The sequence below is a fragment of the Camelus ferus genome, chromosome 3 (assembly GCF_009834535.1).
Source record: "Camelus ferus isolate YT-003-E chromosome 3, BCGSAC_Cfer_1.0, whole genome shotgun sequence".
Classification (NCBI taxonomy): Eukaryota; Metazoa; Chordata; class Mammalia; order Artiodactyla; family Camelidae; genus Camelus; species Camelus ferus.
In genome coordinates this window covers 50757468-50771913 of record NC_045698.1, presented here as the reverse complement: position 1 = coordinate 50771913, position 14446 = coordinate 50757468, and the positions used below count along the sequence as shown (strand labels likewise).

Here is a 14446-nt window from a genome sequence, read left to right as displayed (position 1 = left end):
ACTCTATACCTTAACCAGTACAGCTACAGATGTATTACAGTCAACCCTTGAACAATGGGGTTGGGGGGTGTGGTGGGGGGACGGAGTTAGAAGCACCACCCCCGACCTTCTGCACAAAAATCTTGAGTATAACTTTTGACTCCCCTAAAATTTAACTATTAATAGCCTACTGTTGACCTGAAGTCTTAACAATAACAGACACACTTGATTAATACATATTTTGTGTATCATATATTATATACTGTATTCTTACAATAAAGTAAGCTAGAGAAAAGGATTATTAAGAAAATCATACGGAAAAGACATTTATAGTACTGCACTGTATTTATCAATACTGTAAATTTATTGTCTGTTTACAAAATAATTCATGTCTGTCAGTACTGACTTCAGTATTGTCTTACATGATACAAAACACTGTAGGTGTTATACATATTATTAAAACTAGCTATCAAAAGTGAAAAGATGTAAAAAAAGAAATTCATGTTTCTTCACAGTTATTTATTAAAAAAAAAAATCCACATATAAGTGGACCTGCACAGCCCAAACCCGCGTTGGTCAAGGGTCAACTGCACTTCTTTTCCCCAAAAGCCCCACCAAGAACCTTCTCTCCACTAAATGATTCGGATTTATTCAGACAACTTAAAAGTCAATTGAACGTAATTCAGTAACATTTATTTTACATAAAACAAATTTTTCAAAGAATACATTTAAAAAGCATCCAGATACTGATTTTATTGCATTACAAAAAAATTGAGAGGCACAATTGAAATATTCCAATAAATTGTGAGGGGTGGAAGTGGGGGCCTATGATCACTATCCACATTGTTCCTTAGTCACTTAAAGGCTCTGGGGACAAGAGTCTCTTTCATGAGGCAGTAGTGCACTTTATTTAGTAGGAATAAATCACATAAAATATATACTTTTATACAGAAAATGTTACTGTTTTGTCATTTTCAATTACTTATAAAAACTTCATTTTGAATTGCACAAAAGCTCTCTTTAAAATCGATAACTCCCAGAAGGCAGGGCTTAGAACCAAGTGTCTATCTAAATAATTCATTACAAATAATTCAGTTTCCATTTCTCCACAGATTAAAAAAAAAAATCTATGAAGAGTTACATTATTCAAATGGGACATTTAAAATTTTTTTCATAGGAAAATAGGTTTACACATTTGTCCCTAGTCAGCTAAAAGTTATTTTCTCCCTACTTTAAAACCAATCACGGAATGTCCAACGTTTTAAATCAGAGTACCTATACCAGAGTATAACGCGGCCATGTTTACATTAATTCATCTTGTGTTTCATTCTACTGCAGTATCAGATTATCAAAAAGGCACATGGGTACATTCTTCAGAACAGTTTTGGTCTTTAAAAAAAAACACACGTTTATAAGCAGTGATTTCAATCATGTTTAAAAACAAAAATACTAAACAGATTCAATTCCTAATCCACGTGATAGAGAATCCATGATTGTGCAGGCACTTCACTTCCCATAGAATTTCTTATTCAGCAGGTATATGAGAAGGTTTACATTCACTTTAACCTTGTCAAACATTTTCATTACAGCTACTCCTTCATATTGCATCTGAAGTAAATCCTGAAATTGTAAGGAACATCAATCAAATCTCCAATCTGGCATTTTGCCCATTTAAAACACACTCTAGAAGAATCTGTTCACAAAAATACGGTTCAACTGATCCAACGAGGTGGGGGGGTTCTTAAATTTCAGTATGCCCCAGAATCACCTTGTTTGAAAAAACAGGCTAGTTAAAAGAGATTGCTGGGCCCCACCCCCGGGAAGCTCTGATTTTGTCTCCCTAGGGTAGGGCCCAAGAGTCTGCATTTTAACAAGTTCCCAAGTGATGGTGCTATTGTTGGTCTGGATGCCGTACTTGGAGAATTATCTACCTCGATGAAAGAAAAAAGATTTTTAGAATTGATAAGGACTGTATGGAAGAGAATCATTACCATTAAGTTAATATTAGATATAGAATTCTAAGTTTAATTTTTAATTGAAAAACTCAGAACATACATGTCACAGCAAGATGAGGTATATCCTTTAGAATACCCAGTGTTTAGTTCTAAAGTGAAGCAAGACAATTCATTGGGGAGCAAAAAGAGTATGAGAGCTCCTATTTATTTTTATTTTTTCCTCACTCCTTACACATTTACATTTTGTATATATTTTATAACGTACATTTTGAATAAAGTGGTAAGAGCATGTATACTTTATAAATTAAAAAGTACATACAAATTGGGTGACATGATCTGCTATTCACTGATAAAACTGTGAGATCGAAATTTGGAGACCACTGTGCAAAGCACCCCCTTCTGATCTAGACTACTTCCGTTCCGGTATCGAGAACAAGCCCTCATTCTCAAGTAAGTTTATCATTCTGTGTTTCATTGCTGCTGTATAAACAGAAGGAAATAAACTCTCCTGCTAAAATTAATAACTGGGTCACACTAGCCATACTTAAGAGACTAAGTAGCAACATTTTACAATAACATGGGACAGGAGGCCTTTCCCAAAGACATCATTTCTGAACTGCCCTAGACTAATGTCCAGGTTTCATTTTCCCGTTTCTAGCTCTGGAAACTTCTTGCTTCTTTTTTGCCCCTTGCTTCTTAATGACTATGCCTTGTGTCTATAGTAAGCAAGGCCGTCTGCAGAAGCTGGAGTCATCTTTGAGGGAAATTTGGCTCTTGCCAGATTCTTCCTCCTCCTCCTCGATTATCTCCAATTGCTCTCAACTAAACCCCTACATTATTTAGATATGCTTCTGGGATGGAAATTCCAAGGGAATTGAAGATATTTCATCAAGAATGCTTTTGCCTATTAAAGTGTAATGGAGATTCACTTTGCCTTTGAGAAAGGCAACATCCGTAAAGTCTCTTGGAAAAGAACAAAGCCAATATGGTTTAAGCTGAGAAGGAATGGTGTATAGAAGGGAATTAGCTGGGCCCCCAATGTGGGGGACAGAGGAACTAATGCACTTGGGGTTGGAAGACCAGATTTGAGCCTCCGCTCCACCATTTGCTATCTTACAACCTTGCAACATCATGTAACTTCTCTGAAGTTCTGTTTTCTTCTGTGTAAATTGGGGCTAACATGGCCAAGAGCATAGGAGATCAAGGAAAATGCAAACCCTTTGTAAGCCATCCTTGTCTTGTCAAGACCAACTGGAATCCCGTGAGAGAGGCAGTGGAGTAGAGTGATGAAGGGTTTGGACTCCAGCTGCCCCTTCTATAATGTGCTCTCTGAACCCCAGCTTTTCCTCTGGGACAGGAAGAATGCCAAGCCTGAAGCCCTTGATAAACACTGGCCATTATTTGTACAAGCAGAACATCTTCAGGTAAGTTACACCTTCCTGTTGTGCATATGCTATAGGATAGAATTAGGATGTCATCTGCAGGAACTGAGGAAAGAGTAGGCTGAGGAAAACCTAGAAATATAATGTCAGAAGGAAGGAATCTCCCTTTGTCCTGTTAGAAACAGAATCCTTGACTCACCCTAAGACCTGGCCATCACATTTCTCTTTGGTAATTCACTCCATAATATAATTATCTGAAAGCCGTGTGTGTAAACAGAAGTCTGACTTGGTGTCTAACAGCTACTATATGCAGGGCTGGCTCAGTGGGCATTCGACCTGCACTTAGTTCAATGCTCTTGAAATTTTCACCAATTTCAAACAAGGGGCCCTGCATTTTCATTTTGCACTGAGCCCTGCAAATTATGTAGCTGGTCCTAATGATACGTTAATGGCGTAAAAAGTCTGGAGCATATGAGCCACCTGCATACAGTTAAGGAGTAATATTTCACAATTGTGAGTCTAAATGAATGGTGTGAATAGCTAATCCTACTGCCAATCTTGAACAAAGGAGCAAGTGAAGCTTGGTATTTGCACGAGGGTTAAAAGAAGTCCGATGGAATTCCTGATGCCTCTCTAAACAGGTGTCTCCTGGTCCCTGTGACTCATCTCTTCAGTTGATGTTGATTGGCCTTGGCTCATTTCCTTCCTGGCAGTCACATGATATGTCTTTGCTGGAGAAGAACAACTAACCGAAGTGTATCACCACAAGCACATTCTCTTCTCTGCCCATATTTATCTAAGTGTTATAAAAGGTAACTCAAGACTTTCAGTTAAGTTTTTAGATGGATACACTTAGTGATATTTAAAATAAGTTAGGAAACAATACTGTTTACTTAAGTATACTTTTCATAATTACATACATGGTATCTTCAGTTTTCTCTCTGAACTCTAATTTAGGTTCATTTAGCTCCTTTTTTTTTTTTTTTGAAGCTGACAAGGAATGCTAGACAGAAAAGAAGGGCCTTGCTATTTTATCCCAGGGGGTGGGGGTGTAACTTCAGAAGTCTCAGCCACAGGCTAAGCAGGAAGTGAGGCTAGAACTTACATCACGCCCAGAGCCTTATCATGATGATTCATGCAGACACATGCAGAGGCCATTTTACAAGTAGTTTGGGGCCCAGGAAAATAGGTGTTATTTCCATTTAAAACCTTTTTTTTCTCTTTTTTAAAATGGAGGTACTGGGGATTGAACCTAGGACTTTATGCATGCTAAACATATGCTCTACCACTGAGCTATACCCTCCCCACAAAAAACCACATAAAACAGAAAGACTCAGTTACTTCTCTAAATTGATCTTGCGCTAAGGATTAAAAAATTGAGTGTAGGTAAACATTTGCTTGCACCTTCTATTTTTTTTTTTTTTGGTGGCACATAAACTGTTTTCCCAATTTTTGTTTAAGTATATTTGGCTTAAATGTAGTTCTTATGAGAAAATAGCAATAATTCAGACTGCAAACACCATTTTTTCTATTTACTGATATCTGTGATCCCAAATATTTAACAAATGAAGTTAAGAAACTGATGTAAAAGTAATTCTAGGAAGGAAGAAAGAAAGCAGGAGAAATGAAATCAGGAAAGTTCCAATTCTGGGCACATGCTGTCTTAGAAAGAAATGCAATTTCCTAATAAAAGGAAACTTTCTGGCTTTTACTTAATAGCTCTGAATACTTTTTATGTATATGATTCTTTAAGCTTCAAAATGGAAACATGGCTTAGAAAAACTGAGTGCTATGGTTTACCATCTAAAATGTCTCCTATTATAAAAGTCGCCCCAATTCGCAGAAATCCCAGTTTACCTGAATATTGAGCTGCACCTTTTCCATCTCAACACCCAGGAATTTTGATCTGACGTCGAAGATGCCCACATCTTCAGTAGATATGATATCAAATGTAACATTTTTAAACCTAGTGAAGAAAGGAACACTTACACATGCAGAACTGCAAATACAGACTTAAAGCTGAAACATATTAATGGAATCCTAAGTTACCATTCTTAGTGAACAGCCTGCTAGGAAAATCCTAAGGAAGTTACCCAAAACCTCCATCATCTTTCCCCGACTGGACTCACTGGAGCATGGTTTAATGCCTTCTACTGAGATCTGTAGCTCACAGAGCACTGAATTAGGTGCTTTATTACCAAAGAAAAGCAAACTATGGTCCTTGCTCTTGAACAGCATAGCATATAGTTGGAAATATATGAGATTCACAGACTGTGAGAATTAAATATTGAACCTATACTGCTGATGGGCCAGTTAAGTATTTTCGATGATTACTTTTACAGAAACTTCAAAGAGGAAGGAGCATTTTCTCTGAGTCGGTGTAAGGCAAGAGAAGGTTTAAAGGGATAAACGGAAGAGAAGCCAGGCCCTGGGGGAAGCAGGGGTTACAGAGGAGACACACCGTGACTCCGGCTTCCATGAAAGACAAGGGAGTGATGGGGCACAGGGCTGATGGTCCCTTTAAAACAGAGAACCCATTAGTGCCTGGTGTGAGTCTCGGGAGGAGGGTTGCTCCTTCACCTTAAATGCATGTGGTCAGAGCACAGTGCCGGAGTGGCCCTGAGCCAGGCATTGGCACAGTCTGTGGCCTTCCAATTAGAAGGGTACTGTTGTGCAGTTGTAAATAACTCTCATCTAGCGAGACCAAAAGGCAGCCTTTCATTCTCACAGCTATGACTCAGTTCTTCTGGAGGGAGAGGGGAGGCCGGCAAATCCAAACACACTGGATGAGCCACACTGAAACACCATCCCTTGATCAGCACGTCACACGACCAGCAGCAGCAGATTCTCAAGGCCTGATGGGAAGACTAGAGATCATACTTCACGTGTTCTCCCCTGTCATCCGTGACCAAGGGGAAGCCCTGAGAGGCCAAATGAAGCTCTCTTCAAAGGCCACAGGGCACTGAAGACATGTGAGTCAGATCTGATGTGAGCGACCAGAGGGCGCGGGGGTTTGTGCAGATCCCGGGTGGCACTCACTGGTTTGTCTGGAGGTCGTCTATATCCAGGAGGACACCCTTCTCATGCAGCTTTGCTGCCGTGTACCTCACCGGCTTCGCTCGCTTCGCCCCTTTGGGTTCTCCTTTCCCATCGAGTTTGATTGATCTCCGAGTGTTTCTGACAAAATATGAACAAACCATCTGTCGTGATGACGGCAAACCCCGATGTTCCTGGCGGTGCGATAACCATGCCCAGAGGGCACAGCACCGGCACAACTGGCCCCCACTGCATCAAACGTGCAACTTTTTACTGTGTGACAGATGGTGACAACTTTCCCTATGCAGTGGAACCTCACTCCTGAACTGTTTAAGGAAAAGCTATTTTGAATGTGACTCAACTTTGAATTATAGACTAGTATTTTTCATAAAACTTGAACTCCGTTTTCTCAGGTATATTGAACCATGTGGTTCTACTAAGTCATTTTCCAAGCAGCTTTGGTGCAGTGACATGAACTGTGCACATACTCCTAAGTAAAGGTATCACTAGGAGCGCTCTAATTTAACAAATACTATGTGGCCATCCCTGCCCTAAGTGCTTTTGAAATACTGCCTTGCATTTACAAAATTAACATTTCCATAGTGTTTTTTAAAAATTATTTTTGGTTTTTATTTTGGGGGGGTAATTGGGTTCACTTATTTATTCATTTATTATTATTTTTTTTTAATGGAGGCACTGAGGATTGAATCCAGGACCTCGTGCATGCTAAGTATGCACTCTAAGCTATACCCTCCCCCATTCACACAGTGATGTGAAATAAATTTCTTTCTTCTGTACTATTTCATTTAGCTCTCGTAACAACAGTTGTGAGGCTGATACTCCTAATTCCCTTTTAAAGATTGAGGCTTCAGACAAGTTCACTGGACTGGTTCAAGATCACACAACAAAACAAAGACTCGAAATCCAGCTCACCTGACGGCAGCATTTGTAAAGTGCCTTGAAGTTCTTGCAATAAATATGTAAAGAGAGCCCCTAACAACCTTACTTCTACTAACTATTAGCTCGATCGACTTCTTTGCTCCCAGGGATAGCGTAAAAATAATTCACAAGGCTGCAAGCAAATGAATTAAAATTCAGAACTAGTGGGGTCCAGATAAATGAGGTTTAAATTTGGTTATTTTCCTTATCAAATCTTCTATGATTAATGCAGTTGATTTTTCCACACAGCACCATTTCCTGTTGTCAATTGGACTACAGGGATTACATGAAAATATTGCATTACATATTTAAATAGGTAATTAAATTTTGATCAGTATTGACCTTAGTCTAGTGATAAGAATAATTATGAACAAAGAATACTCATTAAAAGTGGCTATACTGTGTATAAAAAATATCTGTAATATGTATGCTAATGGATAATAGAGTACTGAAAACATTTTGTCTTTTGCATCAATAATGATTCTTAAAAACCACTAAGCAATTTAAAATGATTAAGCCGCACTGTGCAATAGCAAATATCTGGCATTATGTAACATTATCAAGTATATAAAATATTTGTTTATTGTAAACATCCCCAAGGGTAGCTGATTCTAGTTTTTGGTTATATAATGAAGCAAAAAATTTGCCACCAAATCCAACCTGACAGCCCAGGACTGTAAAAGGTTTGATACCCCATATAAATCATGACATTACAAAAGAACATATGATTTTAACTTACTTTCTTTTTAAGTTGTCTAAACAAGTCTTTATGTAGGTGTCATAATAATTAATTTGCTCCTCAAAAAATGCTGCCTTCTTGTTAAGTGCATTCAGGGTCTGCTGCAGTTTGGCCAATTCAGCTTTTCGAAGCTTTCGATGGATTCTTTGATTTCGAATATCCTAAAACAACAAGTAAAGGCCATGGTGTGAGATTTAACCAGGAGTTTGTTTTATAATATGGTCCATTTGGGACAAGAAGAATATCTAGTGTTAAATCACTGTTTGTGACTGTTAACGTGTAGTTTATTTTAGTCACTTCACTTTAATCTCTCAACACCAAAGTGTCCCCTTCCTTTTTACTTCAGAGGTGGGAGTGTCCCTATTTCACTTCAAGAGAGGTGCTAAGGTTTACTGTTTTCTTGATGGAAAAGCAAAGAAGCAATTTTAGAGTACCATTCAATTCATTTAAAGAGAAACAGGGTTTTAAAGGAGGGTAATAACTCAGTAGCAGAGTGCATGCTTAGCATGCACGAGGTCTTGGGTTCAATCCCCAGTACCTCCATTAAAAAATTAAAAAAAAAAAAAAAAAAAGAGAAAGTGTTTTAAAAAGGGCACAAGGAAGACAATTTTGTCTGAATATTCTGAACATTCTACTTTGAAGAATACTTTATCCTGAGAAGGTTTACATTTCATCACTGCATTTTAGAAATAAATTAAAAAAAATACATGTTTTAATCTGAAAAATATTTCTCAAGATTTACGAAAAATAACTGGGGTCTCAAGACTGATGGAAAAAATTCAACACTGATAACTAATACTTGGATTTAAATGACGTTCCTTGAACATGAGGTTAACCAAATTGCTTAAAGCTTACAAGAGACATGTTATATTTAAACTTCCAGACATATGATTCTTTTTCTGTAATTTGAATTGTAAATTACGAAAAGGTTTAATTTAAGAAAATGGTGCCTATTTAATATTATTTTTCTCTGTGAAGAAATTAAAAACTATTCCTCTAGGAATCTAAAGACAGATAGACACACCCTTCTTAAATAAAAATTCTTCATTAAGTAGAATCTTTTGGGCGGATACTTTCATAATAGCTTTTTTCTCTTTCTGAAACAAAAGCATCAATTTCTCTACTACATATTCCCAAAGAGAAATATTTTCCACCCGAGAGCTATAGAAAGAAATGCTACTTCCCTTGAGTCACGCAGGCCGGGAGGAACAAACCTCCTGCCGGAGCTGACCCTAACTTTCCATGGAAGAATGAAGCTGTGTACATTTCTCTCCCAGAAGGTGAGAAAATTTATTTTTTTCTGGTCACATAACTGCCCTTAACCTCCAGATCCATTTAAATTTGCATGTTTGGATGAAAAGAATGAATTTTTTTTTAACCCAAAATATATACTTCCTTATCCTTGGCAAGCAGATCTAGCCTTTTCCTGTGATGCTTCCTTGCACTAATGTGATATTCTTTTCTCAGGAAGTTTCTCAACTGTAAAAATACCAGATGAGAAAACAGAAACTAACTTTAAGTCTGAGCTGTATTCAAGCTAAACTGCTTAGAGGCAAATTCAGGGAAATAGAGTTACCATCTCAGCGGCATGCCCTGTGGGCGACTGGACAATATGACAACTAACAACTCAAGACAGAACTCTCCTAAAAGTGTCATCTTTAAAACTAGTAGGTATTGCTTCAAGCAACAGACGCAACTCCTCTATTCCATTTCCTAAGCATTGATGTCTGGTGCATTTCAACTCTCCTAATGACTTGTGGGAGTTGTGATTATTTTCTATTAAAAGTCATCAACTGCTGTGAAACCTTAAAAAAATCTGTAATATTGAGGAAGGCAGGAATCATGCGTCTCCAACTATGAATCTCTCATGCCACCTCGTGAGTCCCAGCGCGTGACCAATGATTAGAACACCTCTGCTAAGCGAAAAAGAAAGAATCCTCTTTCCAACAACCTTGGCAATCTCATTGAGAATGTCCTGGTATTTATTTTTGGATGACACGTGTCCAGTCTGTTCCAATGTCCGAAGATTCCTCTGGATTTTCCTCTTCTTCTGCTCGAGGGGCAGCTGCGCATCTTCAGCCATGGACTGGCTATGGTTCGCGTCTTCAGGAGTCCTTGAATCGATAATGGCGCGGCTTACCATGTCTGCGGCATGATCTATCTCCTGGAAAGGGAATATTGAGATGTTCATTCGTCTCTGATTTCCTGTCCTCTATTCAGAAGCTGCACAAGGCAAGTTAATGTCAAAATGAAAGGAGTCCTCGAGCCAAAGTTCAGAGCCCAGAATCACAATACGTTCTTCTTGGGTTTTGAAGTAGGTCTTTGGTAAGGAATTACTTCGTCTTTCAGATAAATACAGCAGTGGGGGCAGGCATTGCTCAAAGTATGAGCAAAATTCTAAATAGCTACTTTATTCCTAGGGTGACAAGTCACCGTAGTAACAGACATATTACAAGGAATAACTGCTATCTTATAATTCCCAGGAAAGGAAGGATTTCAGCTTTGGAGAGGATAGTCCAGCTGAGAAGATTAAAACTAGATTATCCACTAAAACATGGCCATGACCGTCCTGAGCATCCAGACCCAACTACACTCTCACACATCAGCCATATTTGCGGAGCTCCGTAAGCTATGAAAGCAGTCCTTTTGGGTAGTCCTTTTGTTCCCACAAGGGAATCATTCTCATACTACCAACTCTGAAAAACCTGCGAGGTTTCTTTGAACCAAAAGGAATAAAGTGTATTCTAGCACATAATAAGTTTTCCAAAAAAATGATGAGTAAATGAATGAATCGACAGTTTGGACAGCTTGTTCAAAGCTGTCTAGACTGGACTAAATCGTACTAGACGATTGATACCACAAAGTCTAAGGACACACATATGATTAGACACAGGACAGACAGACCAACATTATGGACATGGGAACAGTTTACCAGGTCAGTAGTAAACACTAACAATAGCAGCCAATGTTACTGAGCACTTAATACGTATCAGATATTATTCTACCTATTTAACATGTTTTAACTCAGTTATTCTTTTTTTTTTTAACTCAGTTATTCTTGAGTTGGGTACTATTACTATTATTCCCACTTTACAGCTGAGGAAACTGAGGCACAGACATATTTCTAAGTGCCTAGAGTTAGAGAACTAGGAGGTACAGCGCTATACTTGATCTCTGAAGTCTGTACTCTTAGGGATTATGCTACATTTGGGGGAAAATAAAATATTCAATAAGGACTAAAATTTCCCTACTCAATTAGTACAAGTCACTTAAAAATATTCAAACTGTACAATGGAATACTATTCAGCCATAAAAACCGACAACATAACGCTATTTGCAGCAACATGGATGTTCCTGGAGAATGTAAATTCTAAGTGAAGTAAGCCAGAAAGAGAAACAAAAATACCATATGAGATCGCTCATATGTGGAATCTAAAACAAACCAAATGAAACCAAAACAAAACATAAATACAAAACAGAAACAGACTCATAGACATAGAATACAAATTTGTGGTTGCCAAGGGGGACGGGGGGTGGGAAGGGACAGACTGGGATTTTAAAATGCAGAATAGATAAACAAGATTATACTGTATAGCACAGGGAAATATATACAAGATCTTGTGGTAGCTCACAGTGAAAAAAAATGTGACAATGAATATATGTATGTTCATGTATAACTGAAAAATTGTGCTCTACACTGGAATTTGACACAAATTGTAAAATGACTATAACTCATTTAAAAATGTTAAAAAATATTCAAACATTAACAAACTTCAGATAACCTGACATTTTATACAGAATTTTAAAAAAATTAAACACCATGACAGGATGATTTCTTGGCAAACAATTAAATTAAGAATGATTCAGGAAAATTATGTGTAGGCCTGGTATGAAGTAACTAAATAGATAATTTCGTTAGCATTTGTCTAGGCAGTGGCAGTTATTGAAACTGAAGCAAAACACTGAAATTAATTCAGAACAAACGACGTAATGATTCATTTTAAAGGATGCTGGTAAGAAATTTAATGGAAGACTGTTAGAAAACTTTACTTACACCAGGATAATGGTGCTCTGACCTAATGGACTCCAGATGGTAGCTTCTAAAGCACTTGGAAACAGTTTTAACATGTGAGACATTTCTTCATTTCTTCAAATTAGCAAATACATAAAATATGGAAGGTATTTTTCTACATCCTGTCGACCACAACGATCTCTTATGTGACTTATCTGCCCAACCACTGGGCAATATGTACAGTCTCCATTTTTAGGTCATCCATTCTTTTCATCCCTTATTTCCTAACTCAGTGTTCAAAGCTTATGATGAACATTCAGAACTTTGAAAGACCCAGAACAATCTAGCTAGTCTAGGACAAAATCATTCAGCATAAACTCAGTGCTGCATTTCTCTATTTCATTCCTGGTGACAGTCCATGGATTTTATGTATAGCTGAACTCGGGTGAATTCCTTACGTCCAAACTGAGATAACAGTAAATATCTGGCATGAAGGTTCATTAATAAAATCCACTCATACCTAAGGGGCTTATTATTTTACACTCTAAGGCCAACTACCTGTTTTGTAGTTGCTGGTGTCTCCAAGATGTCCATCAACGTGCTCCCTGGTTGATTCCGGATCACATCAATGATCAGCTTTTTGGTTCTTACAAAATGGAGAAAGAAGAGACAGGCTTTCAGACAGCAGTCTTGATGCACAAAGATCTGTTTCTCCCGAGAGGGTGCACAAACACATACAAAGATGAAACTTCAAAGAGAACCCCTTAAAATTAAACTGTCTCGCAGAATGTCTGCTGTAAGGCTCCTGAAAGTTTGTGAATGCTTGATAATCAAATTCTGGGTTTTATATACTTGGTGTTGTCAGGTTATACCATCAGTAACATGGACACAAGTACATGTCGTAAGATTCCTTACCTAAGCACCTTTTCTTGTTTTTCGACTGAGAGCACTTTTTGACCAGCAGGAGGGACTGTATCACCTGAGACTGTGGAGGATGCAGGAATGATATCTAATGTCCCCTTTTCCTGACTTCAAAAACATTTAAACTTCTGAGCCTATTTAAAACATCATAAGCCTTTCCTGCTCTGAGAAAGCTAGGGAACACTGTGAGGGCCACTGGGGAGTACAAGTCCCGTGTGGGCTGTGGAGTTTTGGCTGCTGCCTGACACAGCAGCCAGGAGGATGGGCGTTCAGGAACCTCAGGTCTGGTGGAGAGACTGACCCATCGGCATGGGTCCTTGTCTTCAGATGGGAGCGAACAGGAGAGCTGCTCAGGAACAAGAGCTGGAAACCCGCCCCCGTTAGTGCTAAAACCACCCATTTTTTCATATGTGTTCTTTACGGTAATCAGCCACCCCTTCCTATTCAAAGATCAGGTTACGTAACTATGTGAGAAGATTTTAACATAAAAGGCAAAGAAAGGGTCAAGTGTGCTCACTTTTACATAAGAGGGAACATTATTGGACATTGCATCCCTTCCTGAAAAAGGGAAACATACACAGAAGTTGCCTTAAATTACAAACAGGTCTAACCAACGTCTGAAGTTTCACTCTCATTGTGTTTAACCTCGGTTCTTTCCAAGGTATTATGTGACATCACTGGATGATGAATTTCTTCCTCAACTCCAGCAGGAAATGTTCACATGGCACGAAAATTGGAAAATTGAAACAAACCATCGTTCGTGTTTTGAAGCATCAGGGCAACTGCTCCCTCATGACAAAAGGAAACTGTCAAAGTTATGCCAAATATATTATTTTTGAAAATAAGATACGATCCAGTAAACCATGTGTAAACATTGTTTTTCTCCTTACTTGCTGCATGTCTGTATGAGAAGAATGATCACAACCATTTCCTCTGACCCTGACCCTTCCCTGCCAGGGGCTTATGGGCTGTCTGGGAACGCACAGAGAAATGCTCCCCCGAGAGTCAAAGGTGGGCACTACGGCTCAGTACAGCCACGTGGGAGATGGCACTGTTTCCCGAGACGGCTGCGGCTTAGACAGCCAAGTATGGTTTCCTTCCCACACAACTCCCTCCTCCAGTCATCACTACAAATGCATTAAACAGGAACAGTGAGTTAAAAATAAAAAGCTTTGGGTGATTAAAAAAGATGTAAACACAGTGACTGTCTCTTATTTGCAACAATATTCTAGAAACAACTTAACGATACATGCTTCCAGGAAACTCCCAGCTGGACTCTTTAAGCGAAGCTATCTGATGACCGAAATGACCAGGGTCACGAAAGTGTGTCCTGTCAGGGACAGAGAATGTCCGTTTGTTCAGGGGTGGCTAGGGACCAACTGCTCATAAAGCCTTTCTCTTGAATTTCGACTTTATGTCAGGCATCCACCTGGAATCCACTGCCAAAGTTCCACCTGAGACGTCTTACATGTAAGTAAGCATC

The 14446-nt window shown here is 38.6% G+C and overlaps 1 protein-coding gene across 1 annotated transcript in view; it reads right to left on the bottom strand.

Annotated features, from left to right (window-relative positions):
- Nucleotides 1-650: 650 nt before the first annotated feature.
- The window catches only part of IQGAP2 (IQ motif containing GTPase activating protein 2), a 264022-nt gene continuing 250226 nt past the window's right edge, over nt 651-14446 (bottom strand). Inside the window, exons 31-36 of the mRNA XM_006186715.3 lie at nt 12601-12688; nt 9982-10194; nt 8031-8191; nt 6356-6493; nt 5174-5282; nt 651-1599 (exon numbers count right to left, since the gene is read on the bottom strand). Of these exons, the coding sequence (XP_006186777.2) occupies nt 1486-1599; nt 5174-5282; nt 6356-6493; nt 8031-8191; nt 9982-10194; nt 12601-12688 (823 nt within the window). The 3' untranslated portion in view covers nt 651-1485. The remainder of the gene's footprint in view (nt 1600-5173; nt 5283-6355; nt 6494-8030; nt 8192-9981; nt 10195-12600; nt 12689-14446) is intronic.